This window comes from Nannobrachium achirus, assembly GCF_963921795.1.
Source record: "Nannobrachium achirus genome assembly, chromosome: 21".
NCBI classification, from domain to species: domain Eukaryota; kingdom Metazoa; phylum Chordata; class Actinopteri; order Myctophiformes; family Myctophidae; genus Nannobrachium; species Nannobrachium achirus.
In genome coordinates this window covers 43297024-43321976 of record NC_137828.1, presented here as the reverse complement: position 1 = coordinate 43321976, position 24953 = coordinate 43297024, and the positions used below count along the sequence as shown (strand labels likewise).

The 24953-nt window shown below is 43.9% G+C and overlaps 1 protein-coding gene across 1 annotated transcript in view; it reads left to right on the top strand.

Moving 5' to 3' along the window:
- LOC308306745 (cadherin-20-like) overlaps window positions 1–24692 on the top strand; it is a gene marked incomplete at both ends in the record, with an annotated part of 136577 nt that extends 111885 nt beyond the window's left edge. Inside the window, 12 exons of the mRNA XM_080751790.1 lie at window positions 751–1035; window positions 7809–8103; window positions 10195–10314; window positions 12732–12899; window positions 16596–16783; window positions 17567–17820; window positions 20269–20405; window positions 20656–20777; window positions 21341–21458; window positions 22594–22845; window positions 23668–23927; window positions 24387–24692. Of these exons, the coding sequence (XP_080607916.1) occupies window positions 751–1035; window positions 7809–8103; window positions 10195–10314; window positions 12732–12899; window positions 16596–16783; window positions 17567–17820; window positions 20269–20405; window positions 20656–20777; window positions 21341–21458; window positions 22594–22845; window positions 23668–23927; window positions 24387–24692 (2505 nt within the window). The remainder of the gene's footprint in view (window positions 1–750; window positions 1036–7808; window positions 8104–10194; window positions 10315–12731; window positions 12900–16595; window positions 16784–17566; window positions 17821–20268; window positions 20406–20655; window positions 20778–21340; window positions 21459–22593; window positions 22846–23667; window positions 23928–24386) is intronic.
- Window positions 24693–24953: the final 261 nt, after the last annotated feature.

Here is a 24953-nt window from a genome sequence, read left to right as displayed (position 1 = left end):
AATTGTAGTGAAGTAAGAAAGTACCATACTTGCCTCTGAGATGTAGTGGAGTAGAAACTTTTGAAATACTCCATTAAAGTAAAAAATAAAATACCTCAAAACTATACTGAAAGTACAGTACTTGAGTAAAATGCACTTAATTACTTTCCACCACTGAACTGCAGACACACACTAGTGTGGCGCGCATGCAGTGCTGGAAGGTATCATGTATGTAGTACACGGTGTGTAGACAACACCACACTACAGACTCAGAACAACATCATCACACCCCCGGGCCGCCGTTAACAGGATGTTCACTACCTCTCTTCCTCTCACACACCTCGTGCTCAAGGCAGCGGCTAAACATAGTCAGTAAATGAGACAGGGGTTGAGAGAGAGAGAGAGAGAGAGAGAGAGAGAATAGTAGAGATGCGCTTCGTTTCAGGTGCATTTCTTTTGTATGTTGTTTTTCTTGAAGCAACCTTGCAGGCTTATGCCTGCCACACACATAATCACTCAACAAAAAGGGGCCGCAGGAGAGTAAAAAAAAGTGGATGTGACATCTGACACCTCTCTGCAATCTCCCACAATGAAACCCAGAGGTGTCTGGGCCTAATCAGACAGTGTCATTATTACAGTGTAATAATATAACACCCATCTTTCTGTCATTCTTTCCTCCTCCATCCAGGGGCCAAAGACGCCAGGCATACTCACACACCCTCCAGGGAAGGATTATCGGGAGACACTGAACATCTTCCTCTTCACATTCAGCGGGAAAAGGAGAAGAGAAAAGAAGTCAAGAAGTGTGATCACGCTCATCATCAGAACATGACACCTCCTCCTCCCGCTCGCCTCCTGGTCACGCTGCCCGCTGTTTTCGCCACGCTGATCCTTCTCCTCCTGCCCCACGGCCTTCTGGGTAAGCCCGCGGCGTCGGCGGAGGAGGAGGGAGCCGGCCGCGCGGCGCTGCTGCAGAGGGTGAAGCGAGGCTGGGTGTGGAACCAGTTCTTTGTCCTGGAGGAGTACACGGGCTCGGAGCCGCTGTACATCGGGAAGGTACGTGGAGAGCGCCTGGGGTGTCACAAGGGGGGGGGGGGGGGGGGGGAGTGGAACTGAGTTACTAGGGCCTAAGGTGGAGGGACCTTAATTATTTTATACTTTATCTATTGAAAAATAGAAATCAGCGATTTAAATCGGCCACCGATCGATCGGCACACCCCTAGTTCCTGTGTATTCAATTCATCAAGACATACAATACTTTGCAATAAAGCGTCGTTCACATTGAGCACTATAACTATAAAGATAACTCTAACTATATCGTTCACTTTTTTTTGCTGTGAACTCTGCCATCCACTTGACTTATAGTTATATAGGTATAGTGTTCAGTGTGAATGGCCCTTTAGAGCAGTGGTTCTCAACATGTGGCTCGGGACCCCTAGGGGGGTCCCCAAATTATTTTGCGGGGTCCCCAGATGATTAACCTAATGTGCAACATTGTTTTCTCTCTCAACAGTAAACAAACCAACATAAAGTTTAAGTGTATAGAAGTGACAATTTAATACCTCTAAAATTAAACATTGACCAATTGTCAAATATCAGAGGCAGAAATTGTGAAAATAGCCGATCTACATGCTCTACAACGCGTTACAAAGTGTTCTTTTATGGCGGTTTTGAAGGAGGGTAGTATGTCGCACTTTCTGATGGCTGGTAGAAGGGCATTCCACATTCTGGTAGGATAACAGTAGAATTCATCCACATGTTTGTATCCGGGGGGAATGAGATCAGTGGCGTTTCTCACCCTCTTTGAAGTAGTTTGACATGCAGGTACATGGCCACTGGTCCCTTGAGCATCTTGAAAACCAGGCCCATTGCAAGTTGCTGTACTCTGTCCTCTACCCTGAACCATATCCCACCCTAGCATAATGAGCGGAGGTTAGGTGAGTCCCTACAGTAGGTGTCATGATGTCTAGTATTTACTAGTTAGTCTGACTAATTTGTTTTGCGAGGTCTGCGGTTCTTTAGTGCCCTTGAGCTGCCAGAGTACCATGAGGTGCATTGCATAGTCAAAATGACCTTCCACACACACACACACACACGCACGTGCATACACACACACACACACACACACACACACACACACACACACACACACACACACACACACACACACACGCAGGCAGACAGACACGTGCACACACATACACAAGCAAAAGGAGCAAACTCAAGAACAATAGATTCAGTATGGATCTTTTTTTCTCTGCCCACTTGCTGGAACTCGGACACCTCTGACCTCTCTCTGCCCATGTGAACAGCAGCAAGGTGTTGCACAGACTAAAGCTTTTTGGATACACTGCAGTGGAACCATTCACATTCAGGACAGATAACTGCACGTGGTGGGGGTTGGCTTGACGTTATCTGCTGCAGTCTGAGCCTGAGTGCACAAATACAAAGGTGTGCGAGATCTGGCAGCATCTACACAGGACATTGGCTTTTGAGGCACGCTCAAAGAGGGGCTGTTAAGAGTGAATTGAGCATTCCATCAATAATCATAAACCTAAGTCATTGTTTGCCATGAGACGCGACATCCAACAACTGACAAATGAAAGAACTCTTATCGTATCTAAAATAAAGTGTGGTGTCTATGTAGAAGAGGCATTCATTCATATTATAGTATCTAAAATAAAGTGTGGTGTCTACAGTATGTAGAAAAGGCATTTATTCATATTCAAACACGTTATTATACTGTATGGTGCATTAGATATCAAGCCATTAAGACCTGGGGCCGATTCTATGAAGTGACTTCTAAATTAGTAGTTCTCACACTTTCAAGATGTTTCCCAAAATGATCAAAAATAGCTTGTAGATCTGCTATTTTTGAATAGCCAACGCTAAAATCTAAAATGACATGCTTTCCCGGTTTTAATGGGTTGAAAAATCTAAAATTATATATCTGAGTTGGAATAAAACATGGTCATCTGTATGTATAAATATTTTACCTCATAAAAGGGAATAGAGTTTTGCTTGCATTAGAAATCGGGATATATTTTAAGCTCTCGCCATGTCATGATGAAAGGCCGTTACATTTTAGTTTCCATAAAGCCTCGAGAGCCGATTTCCCCCCAAACCCACCAGAATGCCACTGAAAAGCTTTAAAAACCAGACTGAAACCGTGATTGAATTCAGCTACAGTGTAAGACGTCTCGTCTGTTTTACATACTGATCTTAAACGGATGCAGTGGCTTCCTCCCTCCAGTCTTCTCTCCCCCCCGAAGGGGAAACGCTGTAGGACAGGAGCACGTTTGACTGCAAACCCACCTAATTAATGTTATGGAATATAAAGTCACTGGAGGGAATAAGCGAGCCCAGCAGTTGAACGTGTGCTCAGCCTCTGACTGAGCCGAGGGGTAACAAGTCCTCCGAGAGTCTGTCTCCTTAGAAAAAACCTGTAGCATAAAAAAATAAAGAAAAGAAAAGTACTACATAGTATATAATCAAATGCACCACCACCAGCCCCCCCAAACCCCTGACTTCCCTTTTTATCCATTTAGTATGCCTCTGCCAAATGGAGCACTTCCTTTTTCCCAAGTCAGTCTCGCCTTGCACGTTCCGTCCTGTTCGGGGGCTGCATCAAATGGAACGCTCTGACAGAGCCAGGCTATTACTTAGACATTTCTCTCAGGACAGAAGCAGGCATTCTGGGGAATATGACATGGCCGCATCATGTATGCACACACTGAGGATGTCCTAACTCCTAACTCCCCCTCCTTCCCCCTGCTGCTCACTGCCTGTTTCACTTTTTTAATCTCCTCACCAGGCACGTGCACACATAGACATCAAAGGGGGCTTGAGCCCCTGCCCTTTTACCCGTCTGTAAAAAGTGCCCTCTTCTCCAGACGTGCATGCAGTTTTTACTATGGTGAAAGAATTGCAAATGCCCTCTTTCCATGCCATGCCTGAAGGCAGCATTCAAGAAAATGACCTTGTCCAAACCCTCCTGAACTTGAATGCAGCTTCTTATGTTGAAAGAATTATTGAAAATAGCCGACTGTGACGCATTGTGAGCTTGTAGGTCTGCTATTTTCAATATTTTCACCAAAAGGCCCTTTTAGAAATTTCAGCCCCTGCCTCTTTAACATTCTCTGCACGTCCCTGCTCCTCACCTCAACCTACTTGTTTTGTTTTACCTCTGTCGAGACGAGAGAAGCACAAAGAAGACTTTGTATTTTGAACTTTGTGGGGGAACTAGAGGCCCAAGAGTCTAAACCAGGGGAGTGTGGTGGTGGGGGGAATGGTGGGTGGTGGGGGGATTGTCTATGTGGAATTGCCCTGACTGTCAAGCGCTCTCCTTTCATGAGTGTGGGTGGAGTGAAAAAAAAAGGAAGGATCATCCGGGGAGAAAGGGAATAAGGGTAAGTGGAAAGAAGGGCTTGGTCTCTATCTCACCCAGGAGACACATGAGGGGCTGAGGCTCACAATGGACTGTTGATTATAAAATCTATGCGGAGCTGAGCGGGCTACACGAGAGAGAGGGAGAGAGCTAGTGTGGTTCAGGTGGGCCACGTTTGTCTGTGCCCTTCTATTAGGAACTGTAATGGAATGGAACTAATCGATTTTATGGATTACAAACAAATAATTGATCCTTTACTCAAAATAATTAATAATCAATCATTATAGGTGAAACCTTTAACATTTCACCCTGTTAAGACCTGAATGCCTTCAGCGGTTCTCAAGTGTTTTCATGCCAAGGACCCCCACATGTCTTTTTATATACATTTTTATCCCACGATTTTGTAACCCATGTTTCACCCGGTGTCAATTATCGAATGTAATCCTGGGCGCTTAACTCCCTCTGCCAACCTGGGGAGAGCAACGGACTGACCTCATGCTTCCTTCTATGCATCCTTCTTTTCACCTGACAGGGGGGAGTTTCCCTTGTTGGACGAAGCGCGTGGAAGGAACACGTTATTCCAACCAGTTACTTTCCCCTCCATCAGGTGCCCTGGCTGGCCAGAGGGAGGCAGTATACTGTATGTTTTTGTGAGGGTACCTATACCTAGGAGACACGGGGAGAACATGCAAACTCCACACAAAGTGGACGCCCTTTTGCCAACCCCACCTATTGTGTGGGCACTGATGACGCGGAGGAGAGAACACGCCTCCAGTGCCCACAGCGTCCCCCAGCGCCAATCGAACCCAGGACCTTCTAGCTCTGAGGCGACAGCACTACTAGGACCCCCAAATTGATACCCCCCACCCCCGCAAGAGAAGATTTGTGTTAAAAACACATTCAAAAGGGTTCAATAATAGCAGAAGTAGGCTGATGCCATGCTGCCAGTTTGTTGTAGGTATATCGGCCACAGCCCTAGCTTCTTTGCAGTGGTAGCAAACACACAGACATTGCTTTTTAAGCTAAAAACCCTGAGTAACGGCAGCCAACGGGACCTCGGGAGCTGTGAGATGTTAAGCACGGTGTTGAGCTGACAGCCGGGGAGGTGCAGCATGTTTAAGTTGCATGAGGCTGACAGGCTCCTCGCTGCACGGGCACTCGTGTTGATTATATAACTAGGCAGATTTCACAAAGCAAAGGTGCGAACGCTCATCAACAGGGCTGGTATCTGCACTGGCAGAGCCACAAAAGCTTCCTGACGGCACCACGGGCGCCCGTGGCAACAAATCAGACTTAGTAAAAAAGACTGCAGACTGTAGATACTAAACCACTTGAGCCCTGTAAGACTGTCTTACAATGAATGGCGGAAATATAGCTACAATCTACAAGTTCTAAAAAATCTTCAAGCTTGTTTTTTTTTCAGAATGATATCTTTGACTATAATATTACCAGAAACACATAAAGAGATATCCCAGAATCATTACCATAACAGGTCTGTAACACTGAGAGTGTACAAATGGAACCAAATGGACCCTTTTGGGTCCATTTGGTTCCATTTGTACACACTCAGTGTTATGGGGGTCCTTGAAAATGAAACAGTTGAGAACCACATACTAGTTGGACTCCTAATATGCCATATAGTGTCATAGTAAATCAGTGTCATACATATTCTGAAGAAAATAAGCCTTGCCATTCAGTAATTAATTGGGTCTTATGATGAAAGTAAGAAAATGAGAGGTATGTGGGTAAAAAAGAAAATATAGAATTTTCCACGGACAAAACAAGGTCTTGCTACAGGGCGTGTCCCGTAATGCAAAAACCCGTTAAGGCAAAGTACCTATAAGGCAAACTGTACTAAACCTCCTTTTGTTATGGTATAAATATAACGATTGAATTCACCACGGCTTCGTAACTCGCACGGTAATCCGTCGGCCGCGCGGCCCTGGCCCGCTCTTCGCGGGCACTCGCTTGGGCGCGAAGAGCAGGACCAAGGTCCGCTGGCCTTCGCGCCGCTTGCAATGTCGTGGACAATAACTGTGACATATAACCATTGTATTGCTCAAAATTCTTTATTCATTTCACCATAACAAAAGGAGGCTACTCTGTTGCATTTTGCTTTAACGGGACGGCAGAAGGATATTTGCATTTTGCCCTATCAGTACGGTAGGAGACCCGGGCAGTACATTTGCCTTATCGGGGTTTCAACATGTATGGACATGTTGATGACCCCTGCTCATGGGCACATGATGTTTTGAGGGGCAGAAGGCCAAAGGTGCTACAGCCGCCATGGCTTTGGCCTCCGTGAAATTCCTGCCTTGGTCGTGAGCAATTTTTTAGCTATTTTTCAAGATTTGTACCTAGTTTTTGGGAAAATAAGGTTTAAAGTGTTTAAGTTACATGTACACTGATGTACGTCACTGCTCTGTCATCACTGCTTAGGCCCTAAGTGGACGATTTACCCGCGTAAACGCTCTAGACTGGAGTTGGCTCTGTACTGCTTCTATTTTTCTGTCTGCACCAAATCTTGTCACCATAACAATAGCAGATCTACAAGCTCACAACGCATGCCGTTGCGATACATAGTGAGCTTGTAGATCTTGCTATGTTTTTAATAGCCAACGTAAAAATTTATTATGAGTTATGACACGATCCAGGGAAGATCAAGATCCAGGGAAAAAGGAATCGCTAGCACCCCCCCCCCCCTAGCCCCCAACCCCTTACGTTCCCTCCTTGTGAAGTTGAATTGCACCTACTGTACATAAATGCATACTGTGAAGTTGAATATATTAATCTGTTGCACATAGAACACACTGTGAAGATGTTTACAAAAGTTAAGTACAGTACAGTAGCAACTACTGTAAAAATATGCTGTTGGCGTATAGAATATGCCAAACTTTTTGCACATGTACATCTGAGGATGCTCTTTTCTTTTCCTGTTGCTCTTTTTGCCTTTTGCACTCCTTTATTTTTTCATTTTTACGTCTTACTATTATTTACACCTTTTTTGATTATTATTATTATTATTTTTAGATGTGGTTTGCTGTTATTATATTGTTTTTTTGATATACGACTGCATTGTCTGAAGGATGCCAAACAAAAACAAATTTTACTCTTATGTACCTGTACAAAAGACATAACAATAAAGTACAAGCTTGAACCTTGAACCTTGAACCACATGCTTTGTACACTATAGTAGGGGTCCCTGCTATCTCTCTCTCGCTCAGTCTTTCAGTCTCTCTCTCTCAGCAAAGGGGATCAGGCTATTATTTATCAAATGAATGAATTAGAGTTGTCTTGCTTTGTACTGTACCTGCGGTGGGTACTGTATGATCATGGTGTTTTTTCTGCATTGTGTTCCCTGATTTAGCATAGCATGCTGCTTTTATAATTCAAGGACCATCTTAATAGCTGAGCCATTATCCCCCCCCCCCTCCCCCCACAGCTCCACTCCGACATGGACAAAGGGGACGGCTCCATCCGGTACATCCTGAACGGAGACGGCGCTGGCACCACGTTCACCATAGACGACAGCACGGGGGACATCCACGCCATCCAGAGGCTGGACCGCGAGGTCAAGGCCCAGTACGTGCTGCGCGCCCAGGCCCGCAACCGCCTGACCGACCGGCCCCTGGAGCCCGAGTCCGAGTTCATCGTCAAGATCCAGGACATCAACGACAACGAGCCGCGCTTCCTGGACGGGCCCTACCAGGCCAGCGTGCCAGAGATGTCCTCCATAGGTAAAGGAAAAATCACACCCGTGTGAACTGAGCGGTGGAGTCTGTGCGCGCGTGTGTGTGTGTGTGTGTGTGTGTGTGTGTGTGTGTGCGTGCGTGCGTGTGTGTGAGTGTGAGTGTGCCTTGCCTGTTCTGGCCTGGCCTGAACAACAGCGCCCCTCCCTTAACATGTGTGGTCAGAAAAGGTACTACACCACAGGCTACATACAGACCCACCCACCCACATACATACATACATACATACATACATACATACATACATACATACAAACAAACAAACATACATACCTACACACACGGCCACGCTATGGAGACGGTGTGACCACCGCTCAAAAACCACACCTGTGTGTGAAGTCACAACTTCACTCTAGAACATAATGTACTTGTGAAAAGGAACCTGTGTTCCAAATGGATCCAAATGAACCCATTTAGACCGGAAACACATCATTGCGCATTATTTATGTTATGCTTTATTTATTGAAAAATAGCAGATCTACAAGCTCAAGCATAACATAATGGTTAAAGTGGTTCAAATCTAAAGTGACACAGATTTGCGTTCCCGGTCTAAATGGCAGGGAAAACGGACGATCTACAAGCTCACATTGAGCTGTTTTTCGCTGCTTTTGTGTCACACTGTTGTCCGACAAAGTAGGGTATTAATTGACCAAAAATCATGAAAAGGTTATAATTATACAACGGTTTCAGACAGAGAAGCTGGCAGACAGACAAAAATCTATTGCTGTTGTCGGGCAGAAACCTCTTATCTCCATAGTCTTCTAACCTTTTGTGTTTTTTGTAAATTAACGCCATACTTGATCTCACTACATCATCACACAAAAAACATCATAAGTAGCAGATCTACAAGCTCGAAATGCGGCGTAAAGCGGCACGTTTCGAGCTTGTAGATCTGCTACTTTTGCTATTTTTGAATTTGAATCTTGAAAAGTTTTGGACATACATGTACAGTATGAGGTTTCCACCCGACAGAGGCGATATGCAAACAAACATAGGCACGGAGGAGGCAAACAAAGGACAGACAGATACAGATAAACAGACAAATAAGGATGAGCAGGATATCCACAGGCAGATAAAATGACAAAATTGCAAAATGTACCATGGTAATAATAGTTGTGCAAGCAGGACACAGGAGTCATGCACGCCCCCAGCTGTAATCAGCCGTCATTCTGCTTCACTACATCTCTGCTGCTCCAATGCTGACACACAAAAGTTCAACTGAAATTATATGTTTGGCGTGACTTTAAAGTGAACAGAAATTCTTTTTTGCATGACTCTAGAGTTAATGTAAATTTTGCCTGAATTAGATCTTTGCTTTGTACCCGCGACTCGATCTTGTATTCTCACAATGTGAGCTTGTAGATCTGCTGTTTTCACAATAGAACCGTGTTATACAAAATGTAATGCCTCAACTCTTAGTGCTCGTCAGGGTGGGGGGGGGGGGGGGGGGGGGGTCCCCAGTTAAAATATGATTATTTTGGGGGTCGCGGCCTGAAAAGGTTGAGAACCACTGCTGTACATGATGGTGGTTCTTCTGCATTCTGTTCCCTGCATGCTGCTATTCTAATTCAAGGACCATCTTAATAGCTGAGCCATTATACCAGTCGTTGCAGTAAATTATTAAATCGAAGCTATGACGTTGGTGTTCCAGACTGAATGGAAATAAATACATTCAAACATAAAAGACTGTATAGAGGCTACAGAAAGAGAAAGACAGTAGGCCTATAGACAAGAGAGAACACTGTGTCACTCATTCATGTCCCCTGCATTTGTTCTGAGTGAAGCGTCTGTTATGAATTTGCTGGGCTTCTGGCACAGTCAAGTACATGATAGAGCCCCTGCAGTGCTGCCACTGTCGCTTTCGAAACCACTTGCTTTCTCACAACGATTTCCATCTGCTTCATTCACTATTCATGACTATTCCTAGTACGTCTCTTTGCTACTTGGAAGTAAATAACCAGATTATTATCCATTATAACCCTAACCCCCCCCCCCCCCCCCGTGTTTCACTCCTTTCCTTTTGTCCTTAATCTCCCACACCTTGTTTATGTTGTCTCTACATCTCTCTTCTCCTCGCAGGGACCTCTGTGATCCAGCTGACCGCGACGGATGCAGATGACCCCACGTACGGCAATAGTGCGCGGGTCGTCTACAGCATCCTGGAAGGCCAGCCTTACTTCTCTGTGGACGCCAAGACCGGTACGATTATTACCTGACTTAAAGCTGGAACACTCCAACACTCTATTTTACTTCACCCAGAACATTAGGACACACCGGGATGCTGGACAAATACTGTTGATCTTCCCTTGAGAATTGGTACTCTAACCCTCTAGTACAGTGGTTCACCTGTGGGTCGGGACCCCCAGGGGGGTCCCCAAAGTATTTTGGGGGGGTCCCCAGATGATTAACTTAATGTGCAAAATTGTTTTCTCACTCAACAGTAAACAAACCAGCATAAAGTTTAAGTGTATAGGGGGTATCTACACATTTCTAAAGTGACAATTTAAGGACTTTTTAATACCTCTAAAATGACAAATGAAACATTGGCCAAATTGTCAAATATTAGAGGCCGATCTACTGCGAGGCGTTGTGAGCATTTTCACCAAAAGAACCGTGTTATACAAAATGTAGTGGCTCAACTCTTTGTGCTCGGAGGGGGGGGGGGGGTTCCCAGTTAAAATATGATTATTTTGGGGGTCACGGCCTGAAAAGGTTGAGAACCACAGCTCTAGTAGAGCTAGAGGCAAACTGCGGAGGAATTGAACTCCAGTATCAAGTGGTGGAAAAAGTAAGTCAAGTCAATTTTATTTATATAGCAGTTTTTTTTTCCAATAGCCCTGGGTGCCAATGACGGTTTATGACGGTTTTTGTGTTTTTTTACATAGAAAAAAAAAAAAAATGTTTTCAATTTTTTTTTTTTTTTTTTAAAGATGTCAAAATGACCTGAGATCAGAGAGATGCTTTTCTCTGTTTGTGTTCGCTCCCTCGTTTAGCTGATTGAGAAAATGTGTGTTCATGTGTGTTCATTCTAGTGGATGGACACTTTTTTTCATTCAAACAGCTCTATCTCTGGAACCATTTGTCTGATTGACAAAATTATTTTTGCCACTGAATCACAACAACTGTGTCTGTTTCTGTGGGGAAAAAATTATTAAAAAAAAAATCTTTTTTTTTCATTGCATAGTAAAGAAAAACATACAAAATCCTGGCACAGCTACCTTGGAGCCATTTTGGCATTTGGCACAGAATGAGTTAACACGAATCCAACACAAAGCAACATAAGTCTATGACGCTATCTATGAAATCTATGGAAAAGTAATCTGCCACAAATGTTATACAATATGTACAATCTGTCTGAAAAACGTTGAAGACCCCTGCTCGAAACTGCTCATGGTCACATCAGGCTTGGATTCAGTGCCTCATCTCTGCATGTGCAATGCATATAGTCACACCCATGATAAATAACGCTTTGTTGACAATGGTGGTTTCATCACAAACTGAACTTCGATGTACAGTAATTCTGCGGAGACACGTAACTGCCATAAGTTAAACTAATAATCGAATCTACCGGTAATCAAAATGCTCAACCAGTGAGTTGGGGGCCTCAAGAGATTCCAACAGGGTCAGAGACTTACAAAAGCAGAGACATTTTGTGCTACAGCTATTATAATGGTTTTCAGCCCTCTCCACTCTGAAGAATGAACCACCGATAAAAATCATTTGCCTTACCAAACATTATTTTTCACCCTTTACCCTTTTTCCGTTGGTACGGATTACAAGAAGCTATCTCTCTGACACATGACCCTAATCTGTATCACCAGGCTCCACTTACTGACCTTTTATTCACCCCCTTTGTGCACTCAGCCACTCACTTTCTCTCTCGTTCTGGCCACCCTTTGTCCCATTCATTCACCCTTTTTTTATATCGTCACTGTCGGGCAGACACCTCGTATCTCCAAGTTTCAAATTTGTACATTTTTTCGTAAAGTAAAGCCTCATCAGCTTCATCATACAAGACTGTCGCACAAAAGTAGTGAGGCGTTGTGTGCTTGTAGATCGGCTATTTTCACTAGTTTTGGACATACTGTACAAGGTTTCCACCCAACAATATTCTGCTTCTCTCTCTGTCTCTCTGTCTCTTTTGCTCTTCTACATGGACCTTTTTGTGTGGATTATACCAGTGTCAGACTAGCTCAGGGGTCAGCAACCTTTTTGAAATGAAGTGCCATCTTTTTATTTCCTAGATAGTCAGTGTGCCATGTCAACATACATTTCAATGACACCCCATCAGAATTCTGCGCGTCACATCTCGCGACGGTTTTGAGCTTGTAGATCGGCTATTTTCAAACATTTTGTACTTTTACTTTTGATGCTTTAAGTACATTTTGATGCCAATACTTACATACTTTTACTCAAGTACATTTTGAATTTCCGACATTTACTTGTAACGGAGTACTTCTACATTGTAGTATTGATACCTTTAAAACATACCTTTATGTGCGTATGGTAAAAGAATTTGAAATCGTTTTCCACCACTGCTTCTGTAAACCTGAGGCTGACAATAAAGCTGTTTCTGGTTCTGATTCTCTCTCTCTCTCCTCGTCTCCATGTCCCAGGTCTGGTGCGCGTCTCCCTGGCCGACATGGACAGGGAGACCAAGGAGAACTACACCGTGGTCATCCAGGCCAAGGATATGGGAGGCCAGCTGGGAGGGCTGGCGGGCAACACGGTGGTCAACGTCACCCTGACCGACGTCAACGACAACCCGCCCATGTTTGACCAGAGTAAGAGCCTTGTTTCCGTTGACTACCTGACATCACACACATTTCACATTTTAAAATTGCCGCACATACGCTGTCTTAGAGCTCCCATTAGAAAAATGTATTAAGTCGTCAACGCTTCACCTTCCGCTTGGGCTGAAATGTAACACATAACACATTCACCGCCATGGATGCATATACCGTATAAGTCAGCGTTGATTTTGTCGACTAAAACTATGACGAAAAATGTTTGTAGACTGCGTTTTTTTCACTGACGAAAACGAAATAAAAACCAAATAAAAACTAAGCTGTGATGACTAAAACTAAGACTAAATATATTGACAATTTCGTCAACAAAATAAAAACTAGACTAAAATGTTGGGGAGGGACTATAGTGGAGAAGAGAGTCATTTTATGTTTGGTTGCTCTCCGGTGTTGAAAATAGCCGATCTACAAGCTCACAATGCGTTGCGTCGCGAGCTGTAGATCTGCTATTTTCAGCACACAACCAAGTGTAAAATCAGTCATTACGATGCCAACAAGGCCTGCCATACATTTTAGTCGCCTAAAATCTTATGATATTCAGTCAACTAAAACTAGACTAAAACTAAAACTTTTCAGGTGACTACAACTAATTATGACTACAACTAAATTACTCAAAAGACTATGACTAAAACTACATCAAAATTTGCTGTCAAAAACAACACTGGTATAAGTCATGTAATGTTACAACCGTTGAGCGCCAAGGAAATATATAAGCACCATGTCCGTGTTTTCAGTGATTCGCTGTCGTTGACACACGCTCTCCCGCAACCCGATTCAGGACTACAAATCCACGAATACTGCCGGAAATGACGTCATCCCTTAAATGTTTTGCCTCGTCCCCCTTCATGATGCAGTCCATGTTATCTCAGATTCTTCTCCCATATTGCGGTTTTTGGTCAAAACTCATTTTTTTATACAGACCTCAATAAAAATGGATGATATCATTTTTCTCTTCGGGGTGAAAGAAAAGATGACACTTCACCTTGTCTTTGTTGGTTTTGTTGACATCATGGCCACATGGTACGTTCCTGTTGCCGGCGAGAATAAGGTTAAAACAGTGAAGAACCTGACAGTGGCGGATGAATTAGTGATATAATACTCGGGGGAGAGTATTAATACATGTCCTTCTCCAGTGTACGTATTTTAGTTCAGCACTCGTACATTTTTGTTGGGATGTGCGTGCTTCCCTTTGAACTCCTATGTGTGCCAATTTCTTTGGTTTGATTCCAGTGCCAGAGAACCAGGAACACACTGAATAGGAACTTGAACCATTGTGCTGTTAGGGCCATGGACACTACGGCTACGCCTTGAGGACAGCATCTCTCTTAACTAACCCCCAACCTCTCTCTCTCTCTGACTGTACAAGTCATTAGCCTCAACCTCCCATTGCTTCCTTATTTAGGGCCACCAGTCAACCAGCCATTTACCCCCCAGGGCCTCTGCATTCCTCCTCCTCCTCCTCTCGCCTCTGTCCCCTCGTTGGCCCCGGCCATTCGGCCCACGCTGTCTCTTGTGATTGCCCTGGATTCTGGCTCCTCTCATTACCCTCCTCCTGGAGGTGACGGGTCATTTAGCTGTCCGCCACCATCCCAGTCTGCCCTTCTTACTGGTGGCTTAAAGCCTTAAGAAGAAAGCCATAATAACCAGTAACCACCCGTTCCCAAACGACTAACACCCCCCCCCCCCCCCCCCCCCCCAATTAGTGCACATTTATGTCCCATCACTTTGATGGGACTTGAGTTTATTACGAAGAGGTTCACAGACTCCGTACGGGCAATAAGCACAATGCACGGTCGCTTCAGATGAGGACCGGCCATGTTTTGTTGGCCCTGCTGTAGGGGTGATGGGGAGAATGCAATACCTAGTTGTGTAGTGATGTTTGATGTGTCCTTTTTGAAAAGGGGATGAAGGTTAGGAGGACTTAAACCACTTAAGCACTATACAGTATACATTGACTGGTGTCCCCCAGGGCTCTCTAATAGGTCTGCTAGTATTTCCATACTATCCATGTATATTAAAGTTCAGTTTGTGATAATTGAGCTATTGATCTCACACAGCTAGCAGCAAGTGCCAAAAGCGACACTGGCGAAAAGACCATGTATACAATTACAATTTAGGCATTTAGCAGACGCTCTTAATCCAGAGCGACTTACAATAAGCAAGCATTATTTTTCATGGGTGCTACTATATTCCATCCTATACCAAATCTCGTTGCCAAAATTAGCTGATCTACAATCTCACAACGGGTTGTGTTGTGAGATTGTAGATGTTCGTTCCAGAATAGGGACGCTATGGTTGGAGTGGCTGTAAGGGCTATGACTGACAAGGTTCTTCCAAAATCCCAGCAAGGATCTTTATGCATGTGGCCTGAGTGCCTGAATGGACCGGGCTCAGCTGTGTCAAAGACAAGCCATTGTGGTACAAGCGAAGGGGCTTGGCGCCCTCTTGTGGACAATCAAAACAATTGTCTGGTGGCATTCCCACAGAAGTACCTTTGAGGGCTGAGTCTGTGCAGTTAAAACTCCATCTACTAACACACACATACACTTTATTGTCCCCACTCACTCACACGCGCACGCACGCACGCACGCACGCACACACACACACACACACACACACACACACACACACACACACACACACACACACACACACACACACACACACACACACACACACACACTCAGCCTTAGATGGATATAAATTAAACATTTTCCATCCTACTCACATTTTGAGCATTCAGCTAACAGGATTATCTGGCACATCTTGCAATGACACATTGGTAGAATTAGCCAGACTTAGGTCCCTCTGTGGATCAATAAGAACACTTATAAGCAGTGGTGGATAGGGATGGGTATCGTTCACCTTTTAATCGATACGATACCTTTTTCGATACCTGGGAATCGATACGATACCTTTTTCGATACCATTTTCGATACTTTTTATTTATTATTATTATTATAATTATTATTTGCCTTTTTCTATGGGCTATTTTATAGACGTTGGATCATTATCATAATAATAAACATTATAGGCTATTCTCAGCTATTTTCACAGTAACGAGTGTAGCCTACTAAAGCAGTCATTAAACTCTCAGTAGCACAATTGTTACAAATGCGACCGGCAAGGGGTGCATTCAAAAGTATCGAAACAAGGTATCGTTCGTTTTTACGTGAACCGATACCGATAGTATCGACGTCATTGAATCGATACCATTAAAAGTATCGCTGACGATACCCAACCCTAGTGGTGGAAAGTAATAATTGTGAGGTACAGTACTTATACTTTACTAGATTATTTCCAATTGTCTGTACTTTATACTTCTACTACATGTCAGAGACAAATATTGTACTTTTTACTCCACTACATGTATTTACCTGTTCCTTTGTAGATTTTGATTTTGATTACAAAACATGCAGCCCTGATTCAAACTAGGCAGATCTATGATGTGTTGTGAGCTTGTAGGCTACTGTACGTCTACTATTTTCAAGTGCATTTAGATTTCCACTTGTAAAAGAGTCTTTACACATTTCAGTATTGATGCTTTTACTTATAAATGTGAGTATACTTTTTCCACCACTTTCCAATACTTTAGCTTAATAAGCAGACTTTAGTAAAGGGTACAAAGACCAGGTCAGAAACGTCTCTCTCTCTCTCTCCCTCCCTCTCTCTCAGGGCTTTACCAAATGAGCATCCCGGAATCTGCCCCCGTGGGGTCAGTGGTGGGTCGTATCTGGGCCAGGGACAAGGATATTGGCCTCAACGCCGAGATGACATACAGGATCATCGATGGGGACGGCAGGGACACCTTCGACATAAGCACCGACCCTACACACCTGTTTGGCATCATCAGCATCAAGAAGGTACACACGCACAAAATGAGCTTGAGAGGAGATGTCGATTTAAGTCAAACCTCTGAAGCAGAAAAATTGCCAATGTGAATATCTTTATTTTACCAAAGCAAATACACATTATGTTAGGCATTTGTGAATCTTTTATTTCACATCCGACTTCATGGTCAGTGCAAATGTATTAGGTCTATTTGTGCAACTAGATTTTAGCTATCGTCTCTGTAGGGTGGTAACAGCATAATGTCCAAAACTGTTTCATTTCAGGATACAATTAAAAAAGTATCAAAAAGAGCAGATTTAGCAAGCTCAAAACATGTTGCGTCGCACTGCGTTTCAAAGTTTTATATTTGTTATTGTCTCCACCAGGCCGAGACTACGGTATGTTTGTCCGTGTGTGTGTGTGTGTGTGTGTGTGTGTGTGTGTGTGTGTGTGTGTGTGTGTGTGTGTGTGTGTGTGTGTGTGTGTGTGTGTGTGTGTGTGTGTGTGTGTCTATCTGTCCTTCCGTCTGTGGACAGCTAATCTCTGGCACACACACTCCCTGGGTGCCAGAGCAAAGAGCAGAACTTGTCCCAATTTATTCACATGCCTGTTATAGCGCTGCCAGGAGGCTAATTTGTGCAAAATGTGAGAAAAAATAGCTTTCTGGACAGCAACGTTTATACATTTCTTTCAGAAAACATTTGTAGAATCGGGTCCTCAGCTCTAAATGGTAAAGTACGGTATATAACACATGTGTTTGTGTCTGCCCCCCCCCCCCCCACCACATACACACACACACACACACACAACACCAGCCTCTGGACTTTGAGAAGAAGCTCAGCTACACCCTGAAGGTGGAGGGCGCCAACACCCACGTGGACCCGGCCCTGCGGTACCGCGGCCCGTTCAAGGACGTCACCATCGTGCACGTGAGCATCGAGGATGTGGACGAGCCGCCCGTCTTCGTCTCGCCGGCCTACCTCGTCGAGGTGCCAGAGAGCGCCGAGATCGGCACCGTGGTCAAAACGATCTCGGCCCGGGACCCGGACGCCGCCAACAACACCGTAAGGTACGGACGAAACACCACTACTACTCATACCCACACCATCATGCACTTGCACACATAGACATCAAAGGGGGCTTGAGCCCCTGCCCTTTTTATCCATCTATAAAAGTGCCCTCTCCAGACCATGAATGCAGTTTTTACTATGGTGAAAGAACTGCAAATGCGCTCTTTCCATGCCATACCTGAAGGTGGCATTCAAGAGAATTGCCTTGTCCAAACTCTCCTGAACTTGAACGCAGCATCTTATGTTGAAAGAATTGCCCTATCTGTGTAGAAATCCATGACATACACCACATCTCCAGTATTATTCTTAGTTCAATGTGGTATCAAGCACCGAAATTAGAAAATCAATATTTTCACCAAAAGGCCCTTTTAGAAATTTCAGCCTCTGCGTCTCTAACATTCTCTGCACGTCCCTGACTCATGCTGTACACATATAGTGTGTCTTTAGTCTTTAGGCTTTCAGAAGAGTGTAATATGGAGCAGTGGTTCTCTAACTTATTCATGTCAAGGACCCCCAAATTGATGTGTATTTGGCCACGGACCCCCCAGCTGAAAATATGTTGTAGCAGAGATCCCCAGAAGAGAAGATTTATGTAAAAAAAATCTATATTTTCCTGACATTTTCAAAAATAGCAGATGTACAAGCTCGCAGCACGGCACGAAGTGATGCGCTGTGAGCTTGTAGATCTGCTATTTTTGATTAGCCAACATATAAATAGTGATACTATATTACCTACTTTGGCTGGGGACCCCCTGGAACCCCCCCAAGGACCATTGAGGGTCCCCAGACCCCTCTTTGAGAACCACTGATATGAAGTACAGTCGTGACACACTGACAGGGCATGTTGCCTGAAGCCAGGATCTGCAACCTTTTCCATTACAGAAGGTTTCTCTGAGAGCAAAGTTATCTGCGTCTGGCACTCAGAGATCAGCACTCTACTGTGGCATACGCGGACATTTAACTTATTCAGAGGTTTGATGCATTGCTCAAGGACGTGTTTTTGACATAAAAAGAAATTGATTATTGAACCAGCGACTGAAACTGACACCCTCACTCAACAATCTCCCTAACCGTAGAGCTAATCTACAGTAGTGCAGACCCAACTTATTGACCTGTTAACTACATTTGATGAATCAGTGGTTACCAAACTTTTAATAGTATGTTTCTTTTTTATTATTATTATATTTATTATGTAGTTGTGAGCTCAGCTAATAGGTGTCTCATTCTGCATCCACAGTCAGGCATACAGAGTAAAGGGGTGCCAATGAGGATGTTGTTTCTGAATGAGTGCTTGTCTAGTCTAGACTACTACTTGTTGTGTATTATACCAGGCAGAGATTTGAAAGTCAGCTCTGTATTACCTAAAATACTGCATAGACAAACGCATGTAAATACAAACTTGACAGCCCAAGAGCTCATTTGAAAGGCTATGTACTATGTAGTAGTCTACAACAAGTCAGAAAGAAATGCCACAAAAATGCATCTACACTGTCGCACAAAACGCAGCACCACTCTAGGGTAACTTTAGCTACACATATCACAATCAACAGCTAATAGGACTTCAGTTTAGTAATTTAATTTATTTGTTTTCCCATATACTGCATGCGGTTTAGACATAATCAAACCCATTATCCACAGTATATGGTGCGTGTCCCCCAAGTGTTTGATGTAAAACCAAATAGCCTAAATATACTCAAATGAATGTAACAGCAACATCATTATTTTTACTAGACTGCACACCTCAAAGGCAAGTTAGCTATGAGTGAACAAACCTCACATTTTTTTAGATATGACACAAACAAGTTTCAAATCTATTTTACTCCAAAAATCACTGGAAGTATTTAACAATAAGGTCATTTGTGGCACAGCAGTGGTGAGAATTTGTATTTAAGATACAATTCAAGGGGCAATACTTTCTTACAATTTCAATGAGACATTGATTTAAAATCGATTTGGTCTGAGCTCGGGAGAGAAAACAGCACAACACAAACGCACAAAAGTACGAACATAATCTAAAACATCCTCCAACAGAATCAATAAAATGTTATTGTTAATGTTAAAAAGACTTCCCCATTAGAGGACACAAGTTAACCACTTATGCCCTATTTCAAAAGTTTTAAAGATAAATAGCTGATACCTACGCCCTATAATGTTTTGTGGACCCCAGGAAGACTAGCAACCGCGGCAGTGGAAGCTAATGGGGATCTGACTAAAGAATAAAGGTTCCAAAAAGTAAAGGCATTGATGTTGTTCATGTGTTAAATTTACAGTAGGTGTTAATGTCAATGTCATACTGGCAGTCTAAAGAAACACACTCACAGCATTAGACCTGGAAAGCATCTGTGTCACTCAAATCTTTGCTTCTGGGAGGTCCCTGGAACAACATATTTTGAGATGGTGTCCGGCTGTCCGCCCACTTTAATGTCTATGTGTGCACGCGCCTGCAGGTACGCTATCGAGAGGTCCAGCGACCCCAGGAAGTACTTCTACATTGACATCACTTCCGGGTCACTGATGACGGTGCAGTCACTGGACCGAGAGGACACGCCTTGGCACAACATCACTGTCCTGGCCATGGAGATGAGTGAGTCACACACACACACACACACACACACACACACACACACACACACACACACAGCACATTTTGATTTAGTTTTTTTGAATAAAATTGCATTTAATTTTAGTAATTTAATCATATTTTAGTCATCTGAAAAGTTTTACTTTTAGTCTAGTTTTAGTTGACAAAAAAATTGAACATTTGTGTGTGTGTGTGTGTGTGTGTGTGTGTGTGTGCGTGTGCGTGCGTGTGCGTGTGTGTGTGTGTGTGTCAGATAACCACATGCAGACATCGAGCGTGTTGGTTGCTGTGAAGGTGCAAGACGTGAACGACAACCCTCCGTCGCTGACACACTACTTTGAGGCTTATTTGTGCGAGAACGCCAAAGCAGGACAGGTACGACTACACAGCTGTCCTGTTGACATGGTCAGCTGATCCACAGACAGAGAGTAAACGAACTACTGTCTGTGTCCTGTTGACATTGCCAGCTGATCCAGACAGTAAACTAACTCCGGTATGTGTCCTGTTGACATTGCCAGCTGATCCAGACAGTAAACTAACTCCAGTATGTGTCCTGTTGACATTGCCAGCTGATCCAGACAGTAAACTAACTCCAGTATGTCTCCTGTTGACATTGCCAGCTGATCCAGACAGTAAACTAACTCCAGTATGTGTCCTGTTGACATTGCCAGCTGATCCAGACAGTAAACTAACTCCAGTATGTGTCCTGTTGACATGGCCAGCTGATCCACAGACAGACAGTAAACTAACTACAGTATGTGTCCTGTTGACATGGCCAGCTGATCCACAGACAGACAGTAAACTAACTACAGTATGTGTCCTGTTGACATGGCCAGCTGATCCAGACAGTAAACTAACTACAGTATGTGTCCTGTTGACATGGCCAGCTGATCCAGACAGTAAACTAACTACAGTATGTGTCCTGTTGACATGGCCAGCTGATCCAGACAGTGACAGCAGTGGATCCAGACGAGCCGTCGGGAGGCCATCGCTTCTACTACAGCCTGGCTCCAGAGGCCGCCAACAACCCCAACTTCACCCTGAGAGACAACCAAGGTAAGCCCAAACACATAACAGGGTCGGGACCCATTTGTGGGTCACAGACCTATTTCAAAATATGTATTTTTATACGATAAAAAAAAAAAAATATATATATATATATATATATATATATATATATATATAATACATTTAAAACTAAGAAATTCCATAAAAAAAGAAAATAATAATAATTAAGAAGTACGGTAGTGAAAATAGTTTCAAGCGATGCATTGTGCACATGTAGATCTGCTATTTTCATGGGGTCCCGGGCAAAAGTCTAATCTCTCTTTTGGGTCTCAACCTGTAAAGTTTGGGAACTTTCTTTTTTTTTTTATTATTATTACTTTGGACCCAAATCCGACCGTATGGATTAACCACTTAGCCACTATTTAATACAGTAACTGCTTAAGTTAAAACATTGTCTACTATGCCCTTGCCAGGATTGTTTGAGTGTTTTCACTTGATTCACACACCGATCGCTTTAGAACACTAGTTCTATTAGTAGAGAATCTGAAAGAAATACAAAATAAAAAGATAAATTATGGGCCGTCGCAATAATCTGTTCCATAATTGTTAGGAGTTCATTGAGCTTGGTTTCGCCAAAAAGCATATGAAGAGGGTCTTTTATTCACAACCTCTAAACTTGAGTCCGTAACTCCAAAACAGGTCCTCACCCATAGTTAGGGAAACACTGGTCTAAAACATCCGCCCGGTTCATTACAATGCAAGCAGGAACATTTGTGTTATCTGTTGATTTCTATATGAATTCTTATTGAAAACGACCAATAATAGTCCTATGTTCGCTGTCAATGTGTCCTGGTTGGATCTGAGTAAAATGTTTTGATCAATGTGCAGGATCTTGGTATTTGTATAGGAGAAAAAAGTGTGCAAAAGCTTCACTAAAATGGCTAAAATGATAGAAAGCAGTAAATGAAAACATGTTAACACTCATCTCATCTTTTCTCTAATTACAATCTAAAATATTAACCCTTGTTGTAAAATACCCAAAGTTGCCATTTAAACTAAAAAAAATATATAAAAAAAAAATAAAATAAAATAAAAAAATAAAAAAAATATATATAAACTAAGCTGAAATTGAAAACGTAAAGAAAAAAGAAAGACCTATATATCAACTCTTGTTGCCCTCCAGACAACACGGCGTGGATCCTGACGCGGCGCGGCGGCTGGGCGCACCAGGACCAGACGGTCTTCTACCTGCCCATCTTCATCTCGGACGGCGAGCAGCCGGTCCAGACCAGCACCAGCACGCTGACCATCCGCGTGTGCAGCTGCGACGGCGAGGGCAACGTCATGTCCTGCAACGCAGAGGCCTACAGCCTCCCCGCCAGCCTGAGCCGAGGGGCGCTCATAGCCATCCTGGCCTGCATCTTTGTGCTGCTGGGTGAGTTGTTGTTGTAGCTGGTTGTTGCTTAACCCAGTGGTTCTCAAAGTGGATTTCAGGGACTCTCTAGGTTCCTTTATGGGGGTCTAAATTGACCCTTACAAGTCTGTAACGTTGACTGTCTAACGTTGACTGCCGGGAACGCGTCTGTGTCATTTGAGAATAAAATAGTAGTAAAATAGCAGATATACAAGATCATAGCACGTCACTTCGTGCTGTGCTATAATCTTGTAGGTCTGCTATTTTTGAAAAATCGCGAGAATTAGTGCAACAAGTGAAGGTTTTTACCTGAAATCTTTGGGTTCGCGGCCAAAGACAAATAACCCAGGTCCAGGTCCTGGACATGAAAACGCTTGAGAGCCGCTGATTATAGAAACATAGGTTTTTCAGAAAACTGTTTAGAAGACAGATAGGCGGGGTTGCCTTTTATGCACTCGGGGGCGGCGCCCTCGTTTTTGATTGACAGCCCTCCCGACAAATTAAAATTAGACGTATGGGAGCTTTTGAGTTTTACTCTGTTGCATCGCCAGGTGGCGCTGATATCCCAATGGGGGACCTTGTCTGGAGGTATTAAATAAACATGGGTTCCGTTCAGAACCTATGCGTTTTTACCTGAAATCTTTGGGTTCGCGGCCAAAGACAAATAACCCAGGTCCAGGTCCTGGACATGAAAACGCTTGAGAGCCGCTGATTATAGAAACATAGGTTTTTCAGAAAACTGTTTAGAAGACATTTAGTAGAATCGGCCTCATGGATTAAAAACCCATGTCCCTGACAGTAAAAGACTCTTATCCTCTGCTACTGTTTCATTGTCCCACTCAGTGTTGATCCTGCTCATGCTGTCCTTGCGGCGGCAACGCAAGAAGCCCTACCTGTGCGACGAGGAGGAGAACGTGCACGAGAACATTGTGCGCTACGACGACGAAGGCGGCGGCGAGGAGGACACGGAGGCCTTCGACATCGCCGCCATGTGGAACCCGCACGTGGTGCACCACCCCAACGCCCCACACCACCCCCTGCTGGGCAAGACCAGGCAGGACATGCTGCCCGAGATCGAGAGCCTGTCGCGCTACGTGCCGCAGGTAGGGGTGATAGATATCGTTGAGACGATACAATGTCTCCACGATATGCCTTTTCAGAGATAGCTATATACAGTATTGTGATACAATGAGGGAGCCTTGTTGAATTGTTAATACCGGTACATGGATTAATTGACAAATTCATTTAAACCTGCATTTTGGTCTAAATCAGTAGTTCTCAAACGTTAATGTCAAGGTACGGGTCCATTTGGTTTCATTTGTAAACTGTCAGAGTTACATACTTGTAAGGGTCAATTTAGACCTCCCAAAAGTAACCCAGAGAGTCCTTGGACCCCACTTTGAGGACCACTTTTAGTTTGTGTTACCTTGTACTGTAGGTGGTTGTACTGTTAGTAAGTAACTTGAAAAATAACTATAAAAACCAACATGAAAAATGATAAGATCTTGTATCGTGATACAGCTTGGAAAAATATCGTGATATTGTATTTTTCCATATCGCAGGCCTGCGTCATGGGCGTTGGAGGAGGAGGAGGCGGGGATAGCAGCACAAACGTACAAGGCTACGTCCTCAGCAAGCTCCTGGAGGCCGATGTGGACCCGTGCGCGCCGCCCTACGACTCGCTGCAGACCTACGCGTACGAAGGCGAGGGCTCGGTGGCCGAGTCGCTCAGCTCCCTGCAGTCGGGGATGTCCAACGCCGACCACGAGTACGACTACCTCAACGAGTGGGGGCCGCGTTTCAAGAAACTGGCTGAGATGTACGGGGTGCTGGAGACGAACAATGGCCCTCCTCCTCCGCTATGGTAAAAGCCCCCGAGGCGGAGGTGCTCACGCTTCGTTTTACTTTCTTTCTTTTCCTTTTTGTTTGAATCTGAGATTGACGACAAAGTAAAAAAAACACGGCGACGGATGAGAGGCGAAGTTCTATAACACGTAGACGGACTGAAGTAGGTGTTGCTTCCTCTCATGACCCCGTCGGCTGTAGCACTTGTGATTCCTCTATGCCTTTGAACGCTGGAGTGAAGGGACTTCAGAGAGGGACAGACTGGAAGCTTTTTCGTGGAGGCC